The 26,275-nt window shown below is 49.4% G+C and overlaps 1 protein-coding gene, 1 long non-coding RNA gene and 1 pseudogene across 2 annotated transcripts; 1 reads left to right on the top strand and 2 right to left on the bottom strand.

Moving 5' to 3' along the window:
* Positions 1–289: 289 nt before the first annotated feature.
* Positions 290–1,374, bottom strand: LOC120875653 (annotated as a pseudogene).
* Positions 1,375–6,364: 4,990 nt separating this feature from the next.
* LOC120875652 lies at positions 6,365–7,615 on the top strand. The gene is made up of 2 exons (XR_005724010.1): positions 6,365–6,447; positions 7,393–7,615. It is a non-coding gene; the product is annotated as an uncharacterized LOC120875652 (long non-coding RNA).
* Positions 7,616–12,038: 4,423 nt separating this feature from the next.
* On the bottom strand, positions 12,039–13,031 carry LOC120875367 (myeloid-associated differentiation marker-like). Its single transcript, XM_040257130.1, has one exon. The coding sequence runs from the start codon at positions 13,029–13,031 to the stop codon at positions 12,039–12,041; it is 993 nt and encodes a 330-aa protein (XP_040113064.1).
* Positions 13,032–26,275: the final 13,244 nt, after the last annotated feature.

Below are 26,275 nucleotides of genomic sequence, written 5' to 3'. Positions count from 1 at the left end.
CAGTTCCTGATGGATCAGAAGAAAGAAGATGGGGAGAGGTGGTCAAGACACAGGAGACGAGAAAACCAAGGATGACCAGAAAAGGGGCAAAAAGCAGAAAATGTAGAAAAGACCAGAGAAGCAAGAGAAAAAGGCAAAACAGGACTTGAACAACCACATTAAGCAGGAAGGAGACAGAGCAGAAGGAGGGAAGGAAATAGGAAAGAGAGTGAGATGCATGAGGCAGGACGTGAGGAGGGAGAGAGCCAGGAAGAGGGCAGCAGAGAACACCAGAGCTCAGTGAGGATACCTTTGTGAGCAGAGGATCAGGAGTCCCCAGGCTGGTCCTCAGTCCCTACAGAGACCTGGCGGGCCCAGTACCCCAGGTTGGCCACGTAAACCAGCAGGTTGGTGGCTGTCAGGATGGCCACAGCCAAGCGCTGGTCCCAGGCGCACATGTTGTAGGTGAGCTCGTCCCTGCAGTCCCCATCGCTGGACCTCTGGGGCTGCCCGCCGAGCTCCTCACTGAACTGGTAGAGCAGCCAGAGGACCAGAGCACTGACATAGAGGAGGACGGAGAGCAGGGTGAGCACAAGCTGGAAGAGGGAGAAAGGCCCGGGCAGCCTGTATTCCCATTTGCCCAGGCCCAGCAGGAGGACCACAGCTGCCAGGATGAAGCAGGTGGAGTACACGGCCAAGCACCACTCCAGGGCCGGCTGGTGCAGGTACAGGGAGGTGCTGCTGAGGAAGGCAAAGACTACATAGGCCATGAAGGTCTCCAGCACCTTCATCAGGCCTGGCATGTTATGCACAAAGCAGGGGACCTCCTTGAACCCATAGGCGACCCACGTGCAGGCCACATCTATGGCATACAGCACTGATATGACACAGGAGAAGGCAGAGGCAGCGACGACCCAGTCCTGGTAAGGACCATCAGGCAGAAACTGGACGTAGGTGATGCAGTAGATGATGGAGGCTGAGAGGCAGAGGAGGTGGCGGAGCGGGCATAGGTCACGGGAAGTTGAACCAGAGAAATGGAAAGTGGGAATGGAACCCATAGGACTCAGCAGTGAATACCATGAGGGTCATGGCGAAACAGAAGCACCAGATGGACACGGACCAGTTTCCTACGGCTCCCCACTCGGTGGCCCTGCCGGCCACCAGGGAGATGGCCACACACATGGAGAACAGATGCGGCAGGTGGAGGCAGAGGCACATGATGGCCGTGACGTCCGGGTCCGGGGATGTCCACCGGGTGGACGTGGTGCTGTGATGGTCAGGCAGGTCACAGTCACCAGCACAGCAGTGGTCTTCACTGAGGACCCATCAGAGAAAGATCCAGCTCTGGAGATGGCAAAAGTCAGACGCCTAGAAAAGGTTCAGGGCCCTGTGATGGCTGAGGCTCTGGGTCTGTGGAGTTAGAACCACTGGCCCAGACACTCGGGTAACAGCCTGATGGCTCAGTGGTAAAGCATCCACTTGCCAGCGCAGGGGACACAAGAGACGCGGGTTTGATCCCTGGGTCGGAAAGATCCCCAGGAGAATGAAATGGCAACCCACTGCAGTATTCTTGCCTGGGAAATCCCATGGACAGAGGAGCCTGGTGGGCAGCAGTCCACAGGGTCTCAGGACTTGGACACGACTGAGAGACTAAACCACCACCACGACCACAGCTGCTCCAGGATGATTCTCCCCGCTCATCACCCTTGACCTCATCAGGAGACTTGTCTTATCCCAAACCCCACAGCTGGGCTGGGTCTGGCCTCAAACACGAACCTTTTGTATCTCTCTGGGCTGTGTGTGCCATTACCTATGGAGACACAGGGTAGTATGGTCCTTATCTTTAATTCCAACCCTTTAAGTCTCAACCCTGAGAGACCCTTTTCAAAACTGAAAAGAAATATTTAAAAATCCCAACCTTCAATATTTCAAAATTGAAAACAATACTTGAAAAATTGTTTTTAACAAAATCTGACCTGAAGACACGCGAGACAAGTTATGATCTCTGTTATTTCACTTGTGACTATTCAAAAGTTCAGTTGTAGAAACACTAATGTGTCTGATTACAAGGTGCTTTCAGACCCCAGTGGGGTCTGATGTCATAGAGAGTGGATGTACCATGTCACCTTTCTGAAGCTGAAAAATTCCGAATTCTAAAGAATATCTGACCCCAAGGGTTTCAGAAAAGGGACTGTGGATTGTGCTGCTAACTCCATTTTACAGATGAGAAAACTAAGGCTTGGTGAATCAAGTGCCTTTCCTAAGGTCAAAAGATTGGAAGGGGAACCCCATATGGAAATGCCAAAGCTGTGAGTTTGAACACTTGTTCTATAGCCCACACATCAGCAGGGCCCGTGGGTGGGAGCCCAGGACCAAAGCCCTGGGCTCTGGGATTCAGGACATGCCTTCAGGGCCACGACCTCCTTCCACAGCCCCTGAAGACACATGTGTCCTGGCCTCTCCTCCCTGCAACCATCACTAGAAGGAGCTGCCATCTGAGGGGACACAGCCCCCACCAGAGGAGGGCGGCTTCAAGGGTGCACAGGGAGGAGCCCTGGGGTGAGAGCAAGGCTGTGGGGACATGAGAAGTAGGGACTGTTGTGAATCCCCTCCCCCATATTTGCCTTCACATATGACTCTTCCTCACTGAGGAAGGGAGACCCCAAGCCAGCATGACTCCAAGGTGGGGCCACACTGAGGAAGCACAGAATAGATTAACATAGTGTTGGGCTCCAAAGCTGCCATCCAGGTGGGAGTCTGGAAAGATCTAGGAGAAGTCCTACCTGAGTGAGGATTTTCCTGGCCTGGGAGACTGGTCAGCAGCTTCCAAGCCAGGAAAGAAGGGACTGGAAATGAACAAGGATGCTGTGTCTGATGCTGATGTTGAGCCTTTCAGGGCATCCCAGGGAGGGGGTGGGGATGGACGGATGATCACCCCCTTTTAAGGTCGGGAGCTGAAAGAGGAGGCCCCTGCAGGACGCCTGGGAAGCGACAGCCCTGAGAATGCACCAGGGACTGGGGTGGGGGTGGGGGCAGAGTGGAGATGATGCCGGGGGCGGGGGGAGGGTGGGAATCCCAGGTTCCCAGTGGCCCTGAGGCAGCCCAGTAGGTGTCTTCTGACCCAGAAGAGATGCAGGCATGGAGCCATCCTTCCCATGGAGGAGGGGCCTGGACTGGAACTGAGACAGGAGAACAGGGACCTGAAGGGCTTCCAGGGCTGTGACAGGGACACCTTAGGCTGCGTCCATATCTTGGCTCCTGTAAACAGTGCTGCAGTGAATATTCAGTTCAGTCATTCAGTCCTGTCTGACTCTTTGCGACACCATGGACTGCAACACGCCAGGCTTCCCTGTCCATCACCAACTCCCAGAGCTTGCTCCAACTCATGTCCATCGAGTTGGTGGTGCCATCCAACCATCTCGTCCTCTGTCATCCCCTTCTCCTCCTGCCTTAAATCTTTCCCAGCATCAGGGTCTTTTCCAGTGAGTCAGTTCTGCCTATATGCCCAGGAGTGAGACTGCAGGGTCATTGTTATTGTTCAGTTGCTAAGTCGTGTCCAACTCTTTGCGATCCCATGGACTGCAGCATGTCAGGCTTTCCTGTCCTTTAGCAGGGAGTGTCAAAGGTCAGCAGCTGCAGCAGCACAGGATTCAGCCTCTCCAGAGGCAGATGGCAGATGCCTTTGAGCTGTTGTTCCGTCGCTCAGTTATATCCAACTCTTCCCAACCCCGTGAACTGCAGCACGCCAGGCCTCCCTGTCCTTCACCACCTCCCAGAGCTTGCTCTAACTCATGTCCATTGAGTCAGTGATGCCATCCAACCCTCTCAACCTCTGTCTCCTCCTCCTGCAGTCAATCTTTCAGAGTCTTTTCCAATGAGTCAGTTCTTCACATTGGGTGGTCAACGTATTGGAGCTTCAGCCTCAGCATCAGTCCTTCCAATGAATATTCAGGTTGATTTTCTTTAGGATTTACTGGTCACACTCCTCTGTCCAAGGGACTCTCAAGGGTCCTCTCCAGCACCACAATTGGAAAGCATCGATTCTTCGGCACTCAACCTTCTTATGGGCCAACTCTCACAGCCATACATGACTACTGGAAAAAGCATAGCTTTAACTATATGGACCTCAGTAGAAAGCCATTGTTGAGATGTACCCAGGGGACTAGCAGTCACTTAGAGAAAAGCCTCTGGAATTTCCCTTCAGATAGGAAAGTGGGAGATATCCAATGAGAAACATTTCAAAAAAATGAGAGAAGGACCTTGAACTCACACCCACAGGCCCAACAGCAGCCCCCTTTTCCACTGCCCCACAGAAGGGGCAGGCATGTGCTGGGTGCAGGGAGCTCACCGGAGTGGAGAGGCCCCGGGAGGTGGGCTGGACACTGGGAGCTGCGGCCACACGTGGGGCTTCCAGCTCAGTGGATGTTTATAAAGCACTTGCCTGGGGCCAGGCTGGACCAGAGGCTGAGGACCCAGGTGAGCAATGCCGGGCAGGTCCTTAAGAAACTCTTGGTTGAAGGGAGGTAGGGCCATGACCGGACCATCAGCACATCTGTGGGCTCTGTCCACAGAGGAAGGGCAGGTGTCTCGAGCAGAGATGGAGGATGGGGAGCAGGCAGGACACCAGGTCTGAGTGGAGAGTGAAGGGTGTGTCTTAGCAGAACAGGACACGAGATGGGAGCTGGGGAGGCGAGACCTGGAGCTGTAGCCCAAGGAGTCAGGGGCAGCTTGTCTGGGGAGCAGGAATGTGCAGGATATGGGGACGGGGCTGAGTTTGGGCCCCTCTGTAGGGCTTGGGGCACCAGGGACCCAGGACAGAATGTCAGCTCCTAGACTCACTGAAGCACCCTGTTCTCAACATGCTGAGCAAGCAGCACTCGGGAAATATCTGTGTCCATGTTTCTGGGGCCCTGGGCTCCTGTGGGAACTGCTCCAGCCCCTCTGGGTCTGAGGCCAAGCCTGCAGCACCCCATGGGAGGCCCTGGAGGGCACACGTGGCCTAAGGACCTGGATTCTGTGCCTGGCCCTGCCTGGGCCCCGGGCTCATGGGTGAAGCCAGGCCTGCTCCAGACACCTGCCGAGTCCAGGGTGTCAGGGGCCTGGGAGACTCACTCCTCACCCACTTCAGCCCTGGATGTCAGGGTGTGAGCAGGGAAGGCCCGGGTCACCTGGCGCCTAGATTCAGCCCCCAGCCCCTCTCTGTGCCGTGTGTGTGGTACAGTGTCCTGGGGTGGAAGACGCCAGGGCAGCCAGGGAGCTCTACCGCATCTCCAGGAGATTTCAATTGCAGCCTGAGAATTTTAGTTGCAGCGTGTGGGATCTAGTTTCCTGACCAGGGATCGAACCTGGGCCCCTGTGTTGGGCGTGTGGCTTCTTAGTTCCTGGACCACCAGGAAAGTCCTTACTTCTTATCTTTACATTTCTTAGGATGGAGTCAGTAAAAAATATACCAAATAAGAAAAGAAAGAAGCACCAATAGAAGCATGCTATATTGAAATATAGCAGTGACAAGCATAAAAGAGAACTAAGTGAGGTGAAACTGCCTACTTTGGGTAGCAATTGTTAAGGAGAGGGTGATTTGGCCAGGGGAACAATGGTTTTCTATTATAAGCTTTGGTACATTATTTACTTTAAAAAAATTATTTGGGTGTTATTTTAGAAGAACTTAAAGTGCAGGGGGGCAGATAGGTAAATTGGATTGGAAAGAGAGACACAGGGAGCTTCACCTTTGTAAGGTGACAGGTACACAAGTGATTGTTATATTATTTATATGCTTCTGAATATCTAAAATATTTTATAATTATTATTAAACAGCAACAGCAAAGCAATGCTGTTCGGAGAGGGTAACTGAAGGTCCAGGGTTGTGGAGCGCAGGAGACGGGGAAGAGCATAAAAATGCAGAGTCAATCATGGACAGAAGGAGGGACAGTGACGACCAGGGCAAAAGAAGAGGAGTTAGAAAAGGCGGAGATACGGAGATATTTTGGATTATAGTTGGGAGAAGTTGAGAAATTACAAACCCCGCTGCAGGAATACAGCTGTAGTTCTGGGTTTCAGCAGAAGATAGGAGAGTCATGGGAATATATTATAGGAAGTCCCCTACAGATGAAGCTTTATGCTGTGAACTCAAAGATACGAATGCCCGTTTACAAAAGTTAGTTCCTTGTCTGGCGTACAGTGTCGCGTGCTGGCATCCTCTCCGAGGGCTTGAGTTTTGTGTACTTTTCCTTATAGTGCTGCATAGGGTGCAGTAGTGTTGGAGGTGGTTTAGTCGGTAAGTCGTGTCAGAGTCTTGTGGCCCCAGGGACCGTAGCCTGCCAGACTCCTCTGTCCATGGGATTTCCCAGGCGAGAATCCTGAAGTGGGTTGCCATTTCCTTCTCCAGGGATTTACCCGACCCAGGGATGGAATCTTGTCTCCAGCATTGCAGGTGGGTTCTTTGTTGCTGAGGCACCAGGGAAGCCCAAGGTACGGTAGTGTGTTACCTTTATCTCAAGTCCAGGACGTCCAGAAGCAAGCGTAACGCAGCACAGATGCAGCTGGTACTTGACTGTTCAGGCGATGCCAGCCTCTCTAATGCCAGCCTTGTACTGAACTTTTCAAGGTTTACAGTACTTTTCAAGACTCTGTGCTGTAAGGTTAAGAATGTTTACTTTTATGTTTGCTTTTTATGTATGATTATGTGGCAAGTATTATAAACCTGTTACTGTACAGTACTATATAGCTGATTGTTAGCTGGGTACCTAGGCTAACTTTGCTGGACTCATGAAAAAATTGGACTTACAAATGTGCTCTCAGAACAAAATTCATTTATATGTAAGGACTTACTGTAGTCTCCTAGGGCTGCTGAAACAGGTTACCATAACCTTGATTGCTTAAAATAGCAGAAAGCTATTCTTTCACCGTTCAGGAGGCCAAATATCTGAACTCAAGATATCAGCAGGGTCACACTCCTCTGGAAAACCTGAGGAAGAATCTATTCCTTGCCCTCCAGCTGCTGGTAGCTGCTGGTCTTCCACAGTGTTCCAGGGCTTCTGGCAACATCACTCCTATCTCTGCCTACATCTTCACACCACCGTCTCCTGCGTGTGTGCTGGGCTATGACCTCCTTTTTTATTGGCCACACCTTGAGGCATGCGGGATCTTGGCTCACCAATCAGGGATTGAACCCGCGCCTCCTGAAGTGGACGCGCAGAGTCTTAACCACTGGACCACCTGGGAGAGTCCTACATCTCTTTGATAAGAACACTTATCACATTCAGCACTCACCCAGAAATCCAGAATTAGCTTCTTAGCTCAAGATTTTTATCTTAATCAGATCTGCAATGTTCTTTCCCCCAAATAAAGTAACTTTCACAAGGTACAGGAATTTGACATAGAAATCTCTCTGGAGAATTTTTTTTTTTTTTTCAGCCTACAAGAGGGACTGATGGGATTTAAGGAAACAGTATATTTTCTCATTATTCACCAGTAGATGGGGACCTTCAGTAAGAAATCACCCAGAGCAGGAAAGACATTGCTGAATAAATCTGGAAGTGAAACTGACTTGAATCAACAAGCATGAATTTCTTAGTGGACTTGTTCAACAAACTTGATAGGCTCCATTTTGTGTGAATAAACCCCTCCTTTTGTGTGATTCCCTTATCACTTCAATTGGCCAGAAACCTGGAACATTTGTGTATAGATTATGAAAATTTCAGATGTGGCAGGGAATAAAGCAATGTAGAGACGATTCTTTGGGTAAATGTAAATCGACTAAAGCCTGGGTTACAGGTTTAAATTTTGACAAATAGAATTTTAGGTCACAAACATCATATGGGATAAGGAACTATTTTATGAATTGATAAAATGAACATAGGTGAAGAAGACACGACAAGCACAAACATACATGCATCTGACAACGTAGCCTCGGACTAGACGCAGCAGGGCAGCCCAGGAGAGCTTTCTGCAGTGACGGAAGAGTTCAATACCTGCCCTGTCCAACACGGGGCGTCTTTAGCGGCTCAGTCGTGTCCGACTCTTTGCGACCCTTTGGACTGTAGCCGTCCAGGCTTCTGTCCATGGAATTTTTCAGGCAAGAACACTGGAGTGGGTTGCCATTTCCTCCTCCAGTCCCATATAGAAACTGCTAACAACATGTGGGAATAGGTACTGAAATGTGGCTGGTAGGACTGAGGGGCTGAATTTTTAAATCTGCTTAATTTTAATTAATTAAAAATGAAGTAGCCAAACATATCTACTGGCTGGTATTAACATATTGGACAATGTGGATAAAACAAGAAGTAATGGAAGAACTGGAAGAACTGTGAGGCGACATACAATAGCAATGACAATATCTGGAAATTGTAATGTGCTCTGCTCAGAACCGGGTTTATGAAGGAAACAAGAAGGGTGACTCTGAGGTGGTGGCCCTGGGTCTCGCCACAGTAATAACTTTTACCATCTTCTTTCTCATTTCCTGTTTTGACTTGAAAAGAGTTGAATGCTCACACTATTCAATAACATATTCTTTATTTACTAGCAGATTTCATCCACTCTCCTTATGATTCATGTTTTATCATGTTTTGGGCTTTAAAAAATATTTTCCCCTTAGGACCTTGGATCAATATTTGGATGTTCCATTTGGTTGAAGTTAACCTGTATTAAATGTCCTTCTGCAAACTTATCATGTAGGTTCCCTTGATCCTTGGCTCGTCTCCACTATAACCCTATCTCTCCTTCCCCTGACAGACACTAGCTGCCCCAGGAGAAACCTGTATTTACAGCCTTTCCTTCTCTTTCTCAGTCTCAAATGCACTGGCTTCTGTCCTGAGGCGCTCAAAGATTTTCAAATTGTCACATCCAATGAGCACTTTTCAGTGCTGATCCCACATGAACTCTGCTTATCTCTGTACCATGTAACCATGTTGACCACATCCTCCTGACACTCTCTTCTCTATTATTCTTATTTAAATGACAGGAGCCTCTTGATCTTTTCCTCTTGATCCTGCCTACTTCTTGGCAGATTCTTCCTCTGTCTGCTGCTTAAATATCAGTGTTTTCTCAGTTCTCCCCACTCAGCCGTCTCTGCTTCTCACACGGCCTAGTCTTTCTGGGGAATTGTACTCATGTTGGTAACTTCAATTACTCCCTTAGGAGATGACTAACTGCATGCGTGCATGCTAAGTCGGTTAAGTCGTGTCTGACTCTGTGCAACCCTACAGACAGTAGCCCACCAGGCTCCTCTGTCCGTCCGATTCTCCAGGCAAGGCTACTGCAGTGGGTTGCCATGCCCTCCTCCAGGGGATCATTCCTACCCAGGGATTGAACCTGTGTCTCTTACGTCTACCTGCATTGGCAGGCAGGTTCTTTACCACTAGCGTCACCTGGGAAGCCTCATGATTCACTAGCCTCTTCTTAAACGCCTAACCTGTCCAGCTGGACTATCCTCAGGAACTTCCCAATCAGCCTGTCACACAACTCTGATCTCAGTGAGGCAGCAGTGAGAAGTGGTGTGAAGTGAGGTCTTAATTCCCTGCCCAGGAATTGAGCCTGAGTAGCCTGGCTTCCCAGTGGTAAAGAATCCACCAGCCAGTGCAGGAGATGAAAGCGACACTGGTTTGATCCCCTAGAAGTTCCCCTGAAGTAGAAAGTGGCAGCCCACTCCAATATTCTTGCCTGGAAAATCTCATGGACAGAGGAGCCTGGCGGCTACAGTCCATGGGGTTGCAAAGAGTTGGATATGTCTAAGCAACTGAACACACACACACACACAGCCTGGATGAAAGCCAGGAATCCTAGCCACCAGACCAGCAAGGGCTAGAGCCTAAAAGCTATTTTCCCCTGACTCTTGCCCGGACTGAAAAATGCATTTCTCATGGAAGCAAAAATCTTAAATGCAGGTACAAAGTTTATTATCGGAGACACAGCAGAGCAAGAAGTTGAAGAGGATGCTGAGAAACTGTTAGTTTAGCTAAGACAGCAGCAAGGCAGAGATGAACACTCGGAGAGAAAGGATGTTGGCATGCCCCTAGTGAGGAGGAGCACAGGAAAGAGGCGGTTAAATCAGTTCTGTAGGGCAGTTCTTTGTCTTCCCTCTGGCCAGACATCCTGCTTTGACCCCTGGCTGGTTTGTCTCAGAACCTTGCCCCTAGGGGTGCACACACCTCTCAACCAAGAGGGATCTTGCTACAGAGGCTTCTGGGAGAAGCAAGACTCTTTATAGCCTGGCATTGTCCCCTGACTTTTGGCCCCCAAGGAGCCTTTCTGAGCCTGTGTAGTGTCTCTCTTGACCCAAAGAGGGGGAAAATCTCTTGACCCTTTACTCGAACTAGGTTTAGCCCGTCTCTGTTCCTGCCGTGACTATTTCCTTCAGGTGTCCACGGAGACAAGGCTGCTTGGTCTGTTTCTGTTACTGCCATTTCGGAAAGCAAACAGGAGGCTGATGGTAAATGCCAGCCTGGACCCCACCTAACGCCCGTCTCAGGAAATGCAAACAGGAGGCCAGTTGTAAGTATCCACCCTGAAGTTCAACTTGTTCTCATCCTTAAGAAGTGAAAACCGGAGACCATTCATAAATGCCTATCTGTCTCCTGCCTCAGCAGGACAATAAAAGGGAGAAGAGTGAGATGATCAGATGTCCAGCCGCGACACACGTGTGGGCGAACCTCTCTCTCTCCGAGCAGCCTCCGGTCAGGCAGAGCCCGTGCAGCACCGTCTGCATGGTGTGCGGCGAGCCTCTCCCGCTTCCTCCTGTCACCTGTCCAGGTGAGCCACTGCAGGCCGAAGGAGTGGGCCTCATCACAGAGAGGGGCTGAGGCAGCTGTAGCTGCCTGATGTCCTCTCTCCTGGAAGGAAGGACAGAAATAAGAGAGGACAGAGAGGGGAGAGGGCAGAGAGAAAAGTGGAGAGATCTCAAAAGAGGGAAAGGGAAAGGGGAGGGGGAGAGAGTTGCCTGAATGAGGGGACTGAGGGCCCCCAGGGCCAGGGACAGACTTACCAAACTCAGGGATGTTGAAACAGGAGGGTCAGACGGCCACTTGTCACCCATAAGGAAGCTGCTTTCGGTGGTCTACGAGGTGCCAAATCTTCTCCCCAGAAGGGGACAAATGCCCCACATTGGAGGCCAGAAAATATATACCAACCAGGGTTCTTGGCCCCCTCAATCAATGGAGACTGACTAGAGGCCAGACAAGAAATTCAGGCAAGACTTTACTGGGGCCCCTGTACAAACAGGGGGAAGTGAGGACAAGTAACAGATTCTCTTGCTCGCTCCATGAGGCAGAGGAGGTGGGGAAAGCGTGCTGCTTATACACGGTGAGGGTAGGGGTGAGTCCAGGGGTCAGGATGGAGGGGTGGCGGAGGTGGTTTGCCCACCCCTTGGGTGGTGGTGTGTGCCGGGGGCATGCTCAATACCCTGCTTTTCTCCCAAGTCCTTCTTTTTGCTCCAGGCTCTTTACAAGTGGCAGTTGGGTTTTTCTTTTTTCTTTTTTGGTCTCTTTGTATCTTTGTCTGGAGTTGGCCCCAACTACACAAGCACAAAATTATTTTGGGGGCCCATGCAATTTCTTTGCATTTTGTTGCTGGAGGAGACATGTTCATGTGCAAGCATTGCAGCAAAGGGTCTCAGGTCCCAGTCTGTTTCATAATCAGGAGGGATGTGACTAATAAACAGGACCCAGCAGCCAAAAGGAAACAAGCAGAGAAGGTGGACAGAGCGGAGGGAGCCGGCTGCCATTTCCACGTCTGAATCTCCAAGACCAACAAGTCCAGGGGCGGGGGCAGGGCTGGGAGGGGAAGGAAAGAGAAAAGAGAATGAGATGAAACGGGAAGGATATGAGAGGAGAGAGGGAGCCAGGAAGAGGATGTTAGGGGATGTCAGAAATTGGTGGGGAAATTGCAGTGAAGAGAATTAAGTGTCCCCGGGCTAGCCTGTGCAAAAGTGAAGGTGTTAGTCGCTCAGTTGTGCCTGACTATTTGGGAGTCCACGGACTGGAGCCTGCTAGACTCCTTTGTCCATTGGATTTCCTAGGCGAAAAGCTGGAGTGGTTGCCATTTCCTTCTCACAGGGATCTTCATGCCTAAGGGAGAGAACTCAAGTCTGCCACATTGCAGGCAGATTCTCTACGGTCTGAGCCACCTACAAAAGCTTCTCGGACTAGATACACCAGGTCAGCCGTGTGAACCAGCAGGTTGATGCCGGTCAGGATGGCCACAGCCAGTCGCTGGTCCCACATGCAGACAAAGATGTTGAGTTGATCAGTGCAGGTCATATCGCTGGACCGCTGGGGCTGCCCCCCCAGCTTCTTGTGGAACTGGTAGAGGGGCCAGAGGATCACTGCTGTGACATAGAGGAAGACAGGGAGCACAGTCTGCACCCACAGCAAACAGGGGAAGCGGAGGGGAAGCTTTTTCTCGTTGTCACAGTCACATCCATTCATAAGGAAGTTCAGGACCCCCAGGATGAAGCAGCTGGAGTACACGGCCACACACCACACCAGGGCCCGTTGGTGCAGGTACAGGTCAGTGTTGCAGAGGAAGGCGAAGATGATGTTGGCCGCATAGTTCTCCAGCCTCCTGAGCACACCTGGGAATGTTAGCCGAAAGCAGGATATTGTACCGGGTCGGTGACAGACCCAGGCCACTTCGATGGCGTAAAGCAGAGCAGCCAGGCAGGAGAAGGCAGTGCTGGTGATGGCGCGGTTTCGGGCAGGGCCTGGATCAAAGAACTGGATGCAGGTGGTGCCGAAGAGGACAGCAGCTGAGAGGCAGACGATGGCGAAGTAAGAGCCAAAGGTATAGAGAATGCCATCCCAAAACAAGCAGAGGTGGTACTGGAACATATCATACAAACGGAGGAGGCACTGGATGTTAGGCAACCGCGGTTTGGAGAAACAGCCCAACTCCAGTATGACGCCGAGAAGGGTCAGGCTGAAGCAGATGGACCAGATGAACAGGCACCAGTTGATTACACCCACCTTCAGAGTGTCCTTACTGGTCAGCCAGATGGGCACGAGGGTGGAGAGCAGCTGCCCCATGCGGAGGAAGAGGCTCCAGCCTGAGGACAAGCTCATAGTGCTCCTGATGGTCAGGCAGGTCACGGGCTGCGGTGCTGTATGTAACCTTGCTTGCTTTCCACCCAAAGTCTTGTGAATAGGAAAATGCGGCTCCGGAGTTGGATGTTCTGTTTCCTCTTTCACTGGGCTGGTTCAGCGCTCCCTCTGTCCTTGATTTTTCAGAAGGAAACAACCACTGATCTTTAGAACAGATGCACTGATCTTAACAAAGTAAGGACCACACGCATGTTCTCAGTCCCCAGCAAGGCGCCCGGTATTTAATGTCAAGTCTCCAATACCCTCAGTGAGTAGCCCACATCCGTTTCCTGCCCTCATCTTGTATAAATGCGGGCTGAGCCTTGCAGTGCTGGGGGTTGGTGCTCTTGCACAGTGATCCGCCTTCTCCCCTGGTGGCTGGCTTCCTTAACATAAAGCGACTTTTCTTCTACCCAGTGCTTGTCTCTCTGTGTTGGCTTCTTCAGCAAAGAGCAGTGAATAGTTAAATGAGCTGGGGGACAGTGTTGGGCATCCAGGCAGGAGTCAGGTCCCTGGGGCTCCAGCCCTTCCAGCTCCCTCTGTGAGGAGGAGAGGAGTGCAGCTGGGAAGGCCAGGGAGGATCTACAGGGTAGAGCCAGCAGCTGCTGAATTTGTTCAGTTCAGTTCAGTCGCTCAGTCGTGTCTGACTCCTTGCGACCCCATGAATCACAGCATGCTAGGCCTCCCTTTCCGTCACCATCTCCCGGAGTTCACTCAGACTCAAGTTCATTGAGTCCGTGATGCCATCCAACCATCTCATCTCGGTCGTCCCCTTCTCCTCCTGCCCCCAATCCCTCCCAGCATCAGAGTCTTTTCCAATGAGTCAACTCTTCGCATGAGGTGGTCAAAGTATTGGAGCTTCAGCTTTAGCATCATTCCTTCCAAAGAAATCCCCGGGTTGATCTCCTTCAGAATGGACTGGTTGGATCTCCTTGCAGTCCAAGGGACTCTCAAGAGTCTTCTCCAACACCACAGTTCAAAATCATCAATTCTTCGGTGCTCTGCCTTCTTCACAGTCGAACTCTCACATCCATACATGACCACAGGAAAAGCCATAGCCTTGACTAGATGGACCTTAGTTGGCAAAGTAATGTCTCTGCTTTTGAATATGCTATCTAGGTTGGTCATAACTTTTCTTCCAAGGAGTAAGCGTCTTTTAATTTCATGGCTGCAATCACCATCTGCAGTGATTTTGGAGCCCCCCCAAAATAAAGTCTGACACTGTTTCCACTGTTTCCCCATCTATTTCCCATGGAGTGGTGGGACTGGATGCCATGATCTTAGTTTTCTAAATGTTGAGCTTTAAGCCAACTTTTTCACTCTCCTCTTTTACTTTCCTCAAGAGGCTTTTTAGTTCCTCTTCACTTTCTGCCATAAGGGTGGTGTCATCTGCATATCTGAGGTTATTGATATTTCTCCCGGCAATCTTGATTCCAGCTTGTGTTTCTTCCAGTCCAGCGTTTCTCATGATGTACTCTGCATAGAAGTTAAATAAGCAGGGTGACAATATACAGCCTTGATGTACTCCTTTTCCTATTTGGAACCAGTCTGTTGTTCCATGTCCAGTTCTAACTGTTGCTTCCTGGCCTGCATACAAATTTCTCAAGAGGCAGGTTAGGTGGTCTGATATTCCTGTCACTTTCAGAATTTTCCACAGTTTATTGTGATCCACACAGTGGGAGGAAATGCCATGGGCAGCTTTCCTGTTACTCTATAATAAAGGTTCTTCCAACAAGGGCACTAAATTAATGGTATTGATCTTGGGTGGCCTCGGCCTGTGTTTTTGATCTGAACCATTCTCTGGGGAATGAACAATGGACTGTGAAGAACCCCAGAGTCTGATGACTGCTGTCTGCAGTGTTGGTGAGGGGCAGTGATGTGGCCCTCCTGCCTTAATGATCAAAATAGTGGGTCCTGCGTCTGCAGGGAGAAGAGCATCGCCACTGCCAGCCTTAAAGGTGATGTTAGCCTGGGTGTTATATTTTTCTTTAATTTTTATTGTCTCAAGGACAAAAGTTACTGGGTGACTATATTTTTGCATGGAAAGTTTCTTTTCCAAGTTTTGCTGATGGGTGCTGTTGGATGGGTGGGTATTGCTGATGCCACCGTCGAGGAAACTGTGTAGCTTGAGTTTGTGCTGCACAGACATGTGTTTCTATGTGTCAGCTGTTTTCTGATGCTGCCTCCTGCTTCTCCAGGACAAACACATAATATGATCTAAATAAATGCAAATATTCATAGATTTTTTAAATTGTCTGGAATTTCTGGATACCATCAAACCCTGTTATCAGTCATAGATGAAGTCTTGCCCTTTCTCTTATAACTGTAATGCTCTTTTTTAACCTCAAAACAAAGATAAAAGAAAAAAACCCACAAACCTGACATACGCTAATTGCCTCAAATTTTCTCAGAGCTGGGAAGGATGGAGCAGATTTTTATTCTTACCCAAATGCTCATCTCTGGGAGCCATTCCTAATGTCTCCACACTCCCACTTTTCCCCAGGACTTGGGGGCATGGCCCAGTCCAAGACAACTAGCAGTTGTGTCCCCAACACTAGACTTTCTGTCCCCTTAGCTCTTAAAGGACCAGAGCCCGGTTGACTGTATTTAAAGGTGTGTCCCTGCATGCATGCCCAGTGTGTGTGTGTGCCTGTATGTCTGTGCTCACAGGTGCATTTGGACCAGCAGCCTTTATAATAACTGGTGGCCAGGAACCCACCAATATTGTGGTTAGTCTGCTTTCTCAGCCACAAACCCCAGAGCCCAGCATCCTGGAGTCACCAAGACTGGAGGAGTCAGGCATCAGAGCTGTGGTGGGGGTGGGGGGGGGACAGGCAAAGGCCCCCACTGCTGCCCCTCACTCCTGTACTGCATGAAGCATGAGCTCTTCACCCGGGGGCGGGTGGGGTGGATGGGGAGGGCTCCAGGACGTGGTTCCCATGGCAGGCAAATCTTAAGAAGCAATGAAATAAAATTCATATTTTAAGGCTAGACAAGAAAAATTTAAGCAAAATTCGTCTCTGCCTCTTTTGACCTCCTCCCTGCCCTGAAGCGTGCAGTGTGCGTCTGCAGTATGTGTCAACCAGACCTTCCGAAGGCAGAAATAACTGACCCAATAGAAAGATCTGTTTTTGTTCTTCTAACCCCAGCCTTGTGACGTTATATGACACTGCCTCCTAGGACCTTAGTAATGTCACTAGCCATGTTACTCGTGTCTGCCACTTTACAAGAGTGTTGTTTCTTGCATTAACAAATGTGTCATTGAGCCTCTGATAAACATGGTGATGACCAGTGACCTTACATACAGTTTTATAAGATCCATGACTCGAAATATGGGAAGAAGCAAATATGGGAGGGAACCGTTTCTGAGAGGCTGACAGACAAGTAAGACAATTGTTCCAGAGGATTTGGGCTCCTGTTACCAGAACTAGAAGAGGAATTGCACATCGAGTGGCCTATCAGTGAAATCCTCACCTGACCTGGGAAAGTTCCTCCCAAACCTTGATGGAAATTAAGATGGAAACAAATAGATTGTGTGATAAAGAATGTTGCCCACCACCCAGTTCTACGAGAATCAAGTCACTAGCTGTTGCAATTCACTGACCTACAATCCACCCTGAAAAGAAGTCATGAAAAACGTCAGGATTGTAATTTGTACTCTGAGAAAACTGGCAGAACCTGCCCTCACAAACTTGGATATTTTCAGGAGACTTTGCTATGAACCCAGTTTCTTGCATCTGTCCATGTTTAGGAAGCACAAAAAGCATGAACCATGATATCTGTTCTTCCTGAGTGAAGAAACCTTCTACCAAGGCATGGGCTGGTTTCATGTCCTTCCCCAAATCACATAAACACTGACCTCCAACCCTGCTCTCCTCAAAACAGCTCTTGAAGCTTCTTGAGAGACTGTCTCCACAGTTACACTTCTCAGGTTGGTTCCAATAAAATTTCCAATTCTTTCTTAGGTTGTCTGACTATTGGCTAATTTTTCATCCACAAAAGCAAGTATGCGTTGATCTTCGCAAGTCTCAGTGCAGGAACCTCGTATTCTTATATTTTTCTAAATCAAATTGAACACAACCCTGGGACCTCACTTCCCAGGAGGATGGAAATGTCTCTGTGCTTCAGTAAAAGAATTGTCCAGGGTGGGCTCACCTGAGGGCCTCGCTGTCCAAGCCTTGTGGTTCATGGGGGCGGCTGCTTCATCCCTCCTGCTGAGAGGTTAAGGGCCATTTGTCACAATTCCAAGGCTGCTCCAGTCCCCTCGCTGTGGCCCTGGAATGAAAGCGTAATGATCCTGTATTTAGTCTAACCCTCTAGTCTTAGGGTATTCCCTGGTGGCTCAGATGGTAAAGAATCCTCGTGCAATGCAGGTTGACTGGGTTTGATCTCTGGGTTGGCAAGATCCCCTGGAGACAGGTTGTCAACCCACTCCAGTATTCTTGCCTGGGAAATCCCATGGACAGAGGAGCCTGGTTGGCTGCAGTCCATGAGGTCACAACGAGTCAGACATGACTGAGATACACTTAGTTTTCTCGTCATAGAGGAGGAACAGCTGGACCCCAGGGAGGGGCAGCACCTGTCCAGAGTCACCCAGTGTGTGGAAGAGACAGAGTCAGGACCCAGGTGCCCTGTACCCAGGCCTGCTGTCTGTTCAGGATCACACGCTGCTTGTGACAAGTGTGGCAGCAGCATCCTCCAGGCTGGGATTCTGCCTCGTCCACCCTCGTTCTGCACAAAACTGCCCCGTCCCCCCCCGAGGAGGGCACTCACTGCTGCTGAGTCAGTTTCCTCATCTGCTAGATGGGGGAGGGGTGCCAGAGACCCCTGGTCCCTCCCAGCTCCCCTCTTCCAGGGCGCCTGGACTCGCCAGTCCTGGAGACTCGGATGTGGAGATGGAAGCCGGCTCCCTCCCCTCTGGCCACCCTCTCTGCTTGTTTCCTCTTGGCTGCTGGGCCCTGTTGATTGGTCACATCTCTCCTGATTACACAGACCCTCCTTCCCCATGACCTCTGCTTGGTGGGAAACATGTTTCTCTTTCATAACATGAGTTTCCTTAGTCACTTTCCAGGGGTCCAACTCTCCAGTGATTCTTGTCAAAAACACAAACTGCTTCCAGGTGACCCCACATCAGAGGTCTCCCAGACTCGCTTATTTCTGCACATTCTTGACTTTCCACTTCTTCAGAGTCCAACTCAGCAGCCGGAATGCTCTTGCCCTGTTTAGGGAGCTTGTGTTTCCTTTAGGAAAAGGAAATTCCTTTCTGCTGGGCATATAGAGGGCTGACCATAAGCAGGGGAAGATGAAACAGAAGCCCAGAGTGAAGGGAGGCAGATCTAGGGTCCGCGACTGGATTCACAGTCACATCTGCTCTGACTCCAAAGCAGACAGGCTCAGGGAGGAGCTGAGAGATGCCCACACAGGCCTGTCTCCAAAGGCAGAGAAGGTAGGCGCCTTGGGTCCATTGGTCTATGGGGGGGAGCTGGGGACCCAAAACCCACCTACTTGGTGACCAGGGCCTCCGCCAGCCCTTCAACACACACAGTTGATGGAGAAGACCTCCCAGTATCCAAGCCTCAGGCCCTTCCCTTGCTCTCTGCCTGTCCTGGGCTCCCTGTCTCCTGGGTCAGTGGCCAGAGGCTCCCTCCTCAGCTGGCCAGAGCTTCCTCTGCACATGGTGACTCTAGCTGACACCCCCCAAACTGTGGCCTGAGCCGCATCCAGAGCAGAGCCCCGGGCACAGATGTTCCCATTCTGTGGTCCTAGACCAGCTTCTCGGAAGACTCACAGAATCAGCCTTCCTCAGTCCTCCTCTGAGTGGGGAGGATTGGGGCCACTCCCCGTTGTGGTCTCAGGCCCCCGGTTATCTCCCCGGGTGCCAGTGCAGACGGCCAATCGTGCAGCCCTTGTCTGTGTGGTTGGCTCCTGTCTAAAGGTGCCTGTCGGGAGGCAGGTGAGCTGAGGAGAAACAAGGGGCTTTAATCACCCCTGTGAAGTGTTTCTGTGCTCTCTCCGGACTTTTCTGGCTGGCTTGCCAACAGGAAGTAGTCTGGCTGAGATGGGGGTACTGCTGTAGGACCTCTGGATGAGGTACTGCAGCCTGAGCGGGAGAGAGGAACCAGGAGGTTATACCCGGATCGGAGAGAAGAGGGAAGGGCTCGGCACTTCCTGAGGGTCTTTTACTTGCTGAGCTTTGGGGAAGACAGATCTGTATTCAACCCAGGCTCTCAGAGAGTAACTGTGTGACCTTGAGGAAAAACATAACGTGCTCTCTGAGCCTCACTTTCATCATCTGTTAATGGGGATAACAATAATAATATCCCTGAAAATGAAACGAAATAGAGATAATAAGTCACCTGGTCAGACTGGTGGTGCATTTTGTTGCTCAGTCATGTCTGACTCTGGGTGACCCCTTGGACTGTATCCCGCCCAGCTCCTCTTTGCAAGGGGATTTTCCAGGCAAGAATACTGAAGTAGGCTGTCATGCCCTCCTTCAGGGGATCTTTCCAACCCAGGGATCGAACTCAGGTCTCCCACATGGTATGTGGATTCTTTACCATGTGAGCCACCAAGGAAGCGCTGGACTGTTGGTGCTAAAAACATATTGGCTGCTTTATCTTTCTGGAATACAAGGTGCAGATTAATGACAATCAGAGTATAAGATCCTGCACCCACATGACTGGGTTCAAAGCCCAGCTCTGCCACTTCCTACTTGTGTGATCCTGGTCTAGTTACCCGCTGTGTGTCCTTGTCTGTGGGGACACTGAGTGCATAGTTCATGGACTGCTGGGAGGAACAAAAAATCCAGAACAGTGGTTAACCTGCGTGTGTGCTGTGTGTGACACCTCTCTTAACTTTTATGTCAATACCAGCCGGGAGCCGCCATGGGAGATCCCCCCCATGACAAGGTCATGTGGAAGAGGACTGTTAAGCAAGGCTTCAGAACTCAAGGGGCTCCCTAGGCTTTCTCGAGCATCTACCCCAAAACCAGAATCTGTCTGTTTTACTGTTTCACAACTTTCCCCAACTCCTCTGACATTAACAGGGGGCTAACCCTGACCACCTTTCTCTGGAGAAAATCAACTTAGAGCTCTAGCTAATAAGTCTCCTGGACATGAGAGGAACATTTCAAATCAAACCCCCTCTATTAGCATTCTAGCTTGCTTGGCAGGTTATCCAGACTCTTGCAGCTATGCATACAATTATTTACAGCTTCCCAACTGTGAGAAGCACGAAAAGCCTAAACACAGAGCCTTTGAAATAGTTAAAAGTTATTAGAGTAGTGCTAGTGTTAATATAGGGTTTCATTATTAGGCCAATGCTTGTTGCTAAGTTCCCATATCTCTTATCCACTGTGCACCTGGGAATGCTTTAGTGAGAATGCTAGAAAAACAAGTGTAGCCTTGAATTTAACCATATCAAACTTTTGAGCTAATTGGTTCTTTCTTATAACTCATTGCACCTTTGCTCTGTGAAAAACGTAACTCTGTTTGGCATTTTCTGAAGCTGACATAGATTAGAAATATAAAGAAAAAACACTTTGAGGGAAAACAAGTTTTCTGGTTGAGCAGCCTTTATCAAAAGAGGGTCATAAAATGTTCACAGGCCTCCAAGGCCAGAAGATACTGTACACAACATCTTTTGTAAAAAAGGTATGCAAAAAAATCACGGTTTCAATAAGAGCAATACTGCTGGAATGTTGGGCTGACTCTGTATGACCTTGCATCTTTCATTTCCCTCTACGTACAAAAAAGGTATATAAGTACTGTTTAAAAATAAAGCTATGGATCTTGCTCATCAAAGCAGCTTGATCTCCTCGTGTCAATCATTTTCCTCCTCTTACTCTCTTTTTCTGGCTAGTTCCCATCTGGAATACAGAGATCCACCATGTCTACTTATTTGCCTGGGTTTCTAAGACCTGAACGGGAAGGCGTCCTGCGCCTTCACTCCCTCGGGAGACCGGGAGGGCACCTAGGGCCTCACATAGACGGTGCAAGTCTCTTGTCTTGAGACTTTATTGATTTTCTGTATAAACCAAGGAACTCCAGCCTCTTTTCTCCTCTCCTCTAGTTTCTTATCTACAACATTTTTGTCTATCTCTCTCTTAATCGATTGCCAACACCGTTTCTCCTTCAGGTTTCCCTGGATCCTGCGGGGGCTGGACCCCGGGGAATACCTGCCCTGTTGGCCCACGGCAAATGTTTCTTAAATGAATACAGCAAGTGCTTACAGCTCAGACTGTAGCCTGGACCTACCAACTGGGATGCATTCCATCCCTTCTGCCTTTTGGGGGACTATTTGAGAATCACTGAGTCGTGTTTTGTCCCATTTAATCCTCCTAACAACATTTGACCTTCTGTGATGGATATCTCCATGGAGGGCAATCACTGAGAACCTGACCTCATCACCATATTTGAGGACAATCCCATCATGTGGGCAACCAGAGGAGAGACTGGGCCTGACCCTCAATAAGAAAGAAAAGGTAAGGAAAGTGCAGTTGCTCAGTCGTGACTGACTCTTTGCAACCCCATGGACTATAGCATACCAGGCTCCACCGTCCATGGGGATTTCCAGGCAACGATACTAGAGTGGGTTGCCATTTCCTTCTCCAGAGTATCTTCCTGATCCAGGGATCAAACCCAGATCTCCCATGTTGCAGGCAGATGCTTTACCGTCTGAGCATCATGGAAGCCTCAAGAAAGAAAAGGCCAGATAAATATTGGACCTGCCCCACAATTGGGGCCTGGACACACAAGAACAGGTATGCACAGAAACAAAGACAGCCCAGAATTCCTTCTGCAGGGCCTGCGGCAGCATCCAGGGTGTGCTTCCAGTGGCCACGGTGCCTGGACCAAGTGCCCTTGGCTGTGAGCTGGCTGTCCAGCACCCTCATTTCTGGTCTGAGCCTGTTCTCAGGCTGGTCCCTCTCTAGCAGTTCTCCAAGCTACTCAGTATCCTTCCAGTACATTTGTTCTCTGCTTATGTTGCCAGAGATGTTCTCTGGAGGGTGCAGTTAACAGCCTTTATGACTAAAAGCAGGAGCTATTATCTCCATTTTTGGGATGAGCAAACTGAGGCTTAGAGTAGCATAGCCTGAGCCCAGGACTACTGTGAGCCCGGCTGAGCTCAGGTCTCAGTTCAGGGCTGGGGGGTCGTGTGTAGACATATAAGGTGAAAGGCTCTGAGATGACCTGGAGAACTGGAAACAGTTGTCAGTGGCTGGAGGGAGAGGAGGCTGGACAGGTAGAAAGGGGCCTGAGCTTGCAGGGCTTTGCAAGTGGGTGATGTTGTGGAGTCTGTGTTCCATCCTAAGGGAGCAAACAGAAATCTTCAGACTATCGTAGTTTGACTTTACTCCAAACCAGTCTTTGAGGGAAAGGATGAAAATAGAGGAAGCATCTGGAAGCTTATGGCAGGAGTACAGGTGAGGGGATGGATGGATCTGGACCAGGTGGTCGAGAGATGAAGAAGAGTGGGTGGGTTCAGGAGCATATTGTGAAGAGCACCTGTGAAGGTGGTGCCATTGGCTGAGATGGGAAAGATGAGGAAGGATCAGCCTGTCTTGGGAGTGGGGGATTGAAGAGGTGGAACTGGACATACTGAGTGTGATGTGTCCCGAGACATCCCGAGGGAGAGATCAGGAGGCAGGTGTATATGACTGTATATCAGGATCCCAGTAGAGATCAGCTCTGGAGATAGGAACTGGGGAGTTGTCCTCACTCAGCCTACACTCTTCTCTCAGTTTCTTCTTAAACGTCACACCCACGGAGCAGCCTTGCCCCCCCCCCCCCCCGCCGCTGCCAACAGGCACTCCAATAACTCTTCTTACCTGTGTTCCCTTTACGTGGCATTTATCACCCATGACTTGATGTCATGTGTTGATGCACACATCTCCTGTACTAGAGTGCAAGCTCCATGAGGATGGAACTCTTGCTTCTGTTCTCTGCTCTCTATCCAGTGTCTAGAACAGGGCCTGGCACACACACACTTGGTGAACAAGAATATTTATTGATGCGTGGAATCTTAAAGTCATCAGACCGAATGAGGACAAAAACGGCTTCCAGAAAAGAGGTGGTCTGGGCCCAAGTCCTGAGCAAATGGTTCCTTCCTTTGCTTAGTCTCATATCTGTAGCTGTTGTTGTGGTTTAGACGCTAAGTCGCCTCTGACACTTTGAGACCAATGGACTGTAGCCCACCATTCTCCTCGGTCCATGGGGTTTTCCAGGCAAGAATACTGGAGTGGGTTGCCATTTCCTTCCCCAGGGCATCTTCCAGACCTAGGGATCAGACCCGAGTCTCCTGCATTAGCAGGCAGGTTTGTTACACCTGAGCCATATGGGAACAGTCACTGCATTACAATCCTGGATCTTATAAAACTATATATATTATAGGAATCATTTCAAGAGGCCTAGTCACCATTATTTTTGATCACAAACTTAATCACACATCTGTTAATACGAAAAACAAGGCATGAATCTTTAAAATAAGCAGAGCACAGCTAATACAGCTGGAGATATTAATCAGGTCCTAACTAAGTTAGCAGTGCTATCTTCTAAGGAGTTACATGGCTTCCTCTAGAAAATGTCACCCTTGTGGTGAAATGGGTGTTCCTTCCCGTGAAGAGGTCTGGTTTAGGCACAATGCACATGAGAGGAGAGGGAAGAGGTTGAAACAGACAGACTGATTGTGTTTAATGTTCAATTTAAATTTTTCTTGTCTTGTCTTAAAATAGGAATTTCATTTCATTGTTTCTTCAGAGTTTCCTGCCACAGGGACCACCTCCTGGAAGTCCTTCCCTTCCATCCATCCAGCCCCTGGGTGAAGATCACATCCTTCCTCCCAGGACAGGAGTGAGGGGCAGCAGTGGGGGGCCTTCCCCTCCCCTCCCCGGCAGCTCTGCTTGTCTGGCCCCTCTGGCCCTGGTGACACTAGGATGCTGGGCTCTGAGGCTCTGTGGCTGCGACCAGGAGAAGGCTTGTGGTGCATTTCTCGTCACCAGTTACTATATAGGGCTGTTGGTGTCATTGCAGGGCAGCACATGAACTTTTATGCAGAGTATATCATGAGAAACGCTGAGCTGGAGGAAGCAAGCTGAAATCAAGATTGGCGGGAGAAATATCAATAACCTCAGATATGCAGATGACACTACCCTTATGGCAGAAAATGAAGAAGAACTAAAGACCCTCTTGATGAAAATGAAAGAGGAGAGTGAAAAAGTTCACTTAAAACTGAACATTCAGAAAACTAAGATCATGGCATCTGGTCCCATCACTTCATGGCAAATAGATGGGGAAACAGTGGAAACAGTGGCTGACTTTATTTTGGGGGGCTCCAAAATCACTGCAGATGGTGATTGCAGCCATGATATTAAAAGATGCTTGCTCCTTGGAAGGAAAGTTATGACCAACCTAGAAAGCATATTAAAAAGCACAGACATTACTTTGTCAACAAAGGTCCATCTAGTCAAGGCTATGGTTTTTCCAGTGGTCATGTATGGATGTGAGAGTTGGCCTATAAAGAAAGCTGAGTGCCAAAATATTGATGCTTTTGAACTATGGTGTTGGAAGAGACTCTTGAGAGTCTCTTGGACTGCAAGGAGATCCAACCAGTCCATCCTAAAGGAAATCAGTCCTGGGTATTCTTTGAAAGGAGTGATGTTGAAATTGAAACACCAATATTTTGGCCACCTGATGTGAAGAGCTGACGCATTTTAAAAGACCCTGATGTTTGAAAGATTGAAGGCAGGAAGAGAAGGGGGTGACCAAGGATGAGATGGTTAGATGGCATCACCGACTCAATGGAAATGAGTTTGGTAAACTGCGGGAGTTGGTGATGGACAGGGAGGCCTGGTGTGCTGTGGTTCATGGGGTCGCAAAGAGTCAGACACGACTGAGCGACTGAACTGACTGACTGACATGAGCACACACACATGTACACACACAGGTGTACTGAACATCCATACCGGTACACATCTTTAAAGAGAGGCCTTGAGGTGCTGTCGTGGCCCCTTTAAGAGGTAGCGGGCAGGATGTTGACACTGGGGTGGGGCCCAGTCTCTTGCCTCACAGGCTGGGCCACATCCCCAGGCTCTGGTTTAGATGGAGGTGGAGAGTCAGTGGGAGTGATTCTCAAAAAGAGATTTGGGTGAGGGTGAAAACTGACTAGGGCTCTTTTGAGTTCTAGGTCGATTTGGGGTACTAGAATAGGTAGATTTTGTTTTGTGCTTTTTGTTTCTTTGCTTTATCCCCTTTCATCTTTTTATGCATGCTAAGTGGCTTCGGTCATGTGCAACTCTTAGTGACCCCATGGACTGTAGCCCACTCAGCTCCTCTGTCCATGGGATTCTCCAGGCAAGTGTACTGGAGTGGGTGGCCATGCCCTTCTCCAGGGGATCTACCTTACCCAGGGATCAAACTGGCATCTCTTGCATTGTCTCCGGCATTGCCCATGGATTCTTTATTGCTGAGCCATTGAGAACGCTCTTTATCTTTATACTGAGATTAAAAAGAACATCATGTGTGTGAGAGAAAGTACAAGGCTTTTCCTGATGATTGACAGCAGGGGCTGATGGAAACAAAAATTCACAAGAAAAATTTTAATTATATATTTATTTTACCTGATTCCAGAAACTCAGGAAGCAGCAGCAGAAAACAACAGGGACACAGAAACCCACATACATGTCACCTCACACTCAAGCAATGCAATTCCTTTGACAATGGAAGGGACAACAACCACCCCCACCCCCAAACCACCTGCCTAAGAAATTCTGAAAGGAAACTTTCTCTTTAAGAACAAGTCACCCAATAAGTTTTGGCCTCCTGACCAGAAGATAGAAAAAGAAAGAAAAAAATAATCCCAGGCTAACATCACCTTAAGGCTGCACTGGCCAAGCTCCTCTCCCTGCAGAGGCAGGACCTGCTGTTTGATCACTGAGGCAGGAGGGCCACGTGACTGCCCCTCAGCAATACTGCAGACAGGTGTCTGAAAGTCCCTGGGGTTCTTCACTAGCTCCTTTTTTGATTCTCCAGAGATTGGTTGGGGGTGGAAGTCACCCAAATTCCTTTAAGATGCCCTCTAGGCAGCCAGGGTTTAGTAAGCTAGGAAGAATTTTAGAGCCAATCTCAGGTGAGGCTGAGCATCAGGCGGGGCCCAGGGATCCAAAATCTCTGCTTCAGGACTGTCGCCCATTGGGAATCAGTGACCTCCAGGATTTTTTTTTTTTTTTT

The sequence above is a fragment of the Oryx dammah genome, unplaced genomic scaffold (assembly GCF_014754425.2).
Source record: "Oryx dammah isolate SB20612 unplaced genomic scaffold, SCBI_Odam_1.1 HiC_scaffold_16, whole genome shotgun sequence".
In the NCBI taxonomy this organism is placed as follows: domain Eukaryota; kingdom Metazoa; phylum Chordata; class Mammalia; order Artiodactyla; family Bovidae; genus Oryx; species Oryx dammah.
The sequence above is the reverse complement of the archived record's forward strand: the minus strand, read 5'-3'. Positions and strand labels throughout refer to the sequence as shown.

Bases quoted from the DNA above. Each gene is read 5' to 3' on its own strand.
- LOC120875367 (XM_040257130.1), bottom strand. From the start codon at position 13,031: ATGAGCTTGTCCTCAGGCTGGAGCCTCTTCCTCCGCATGGGGCAGCTG.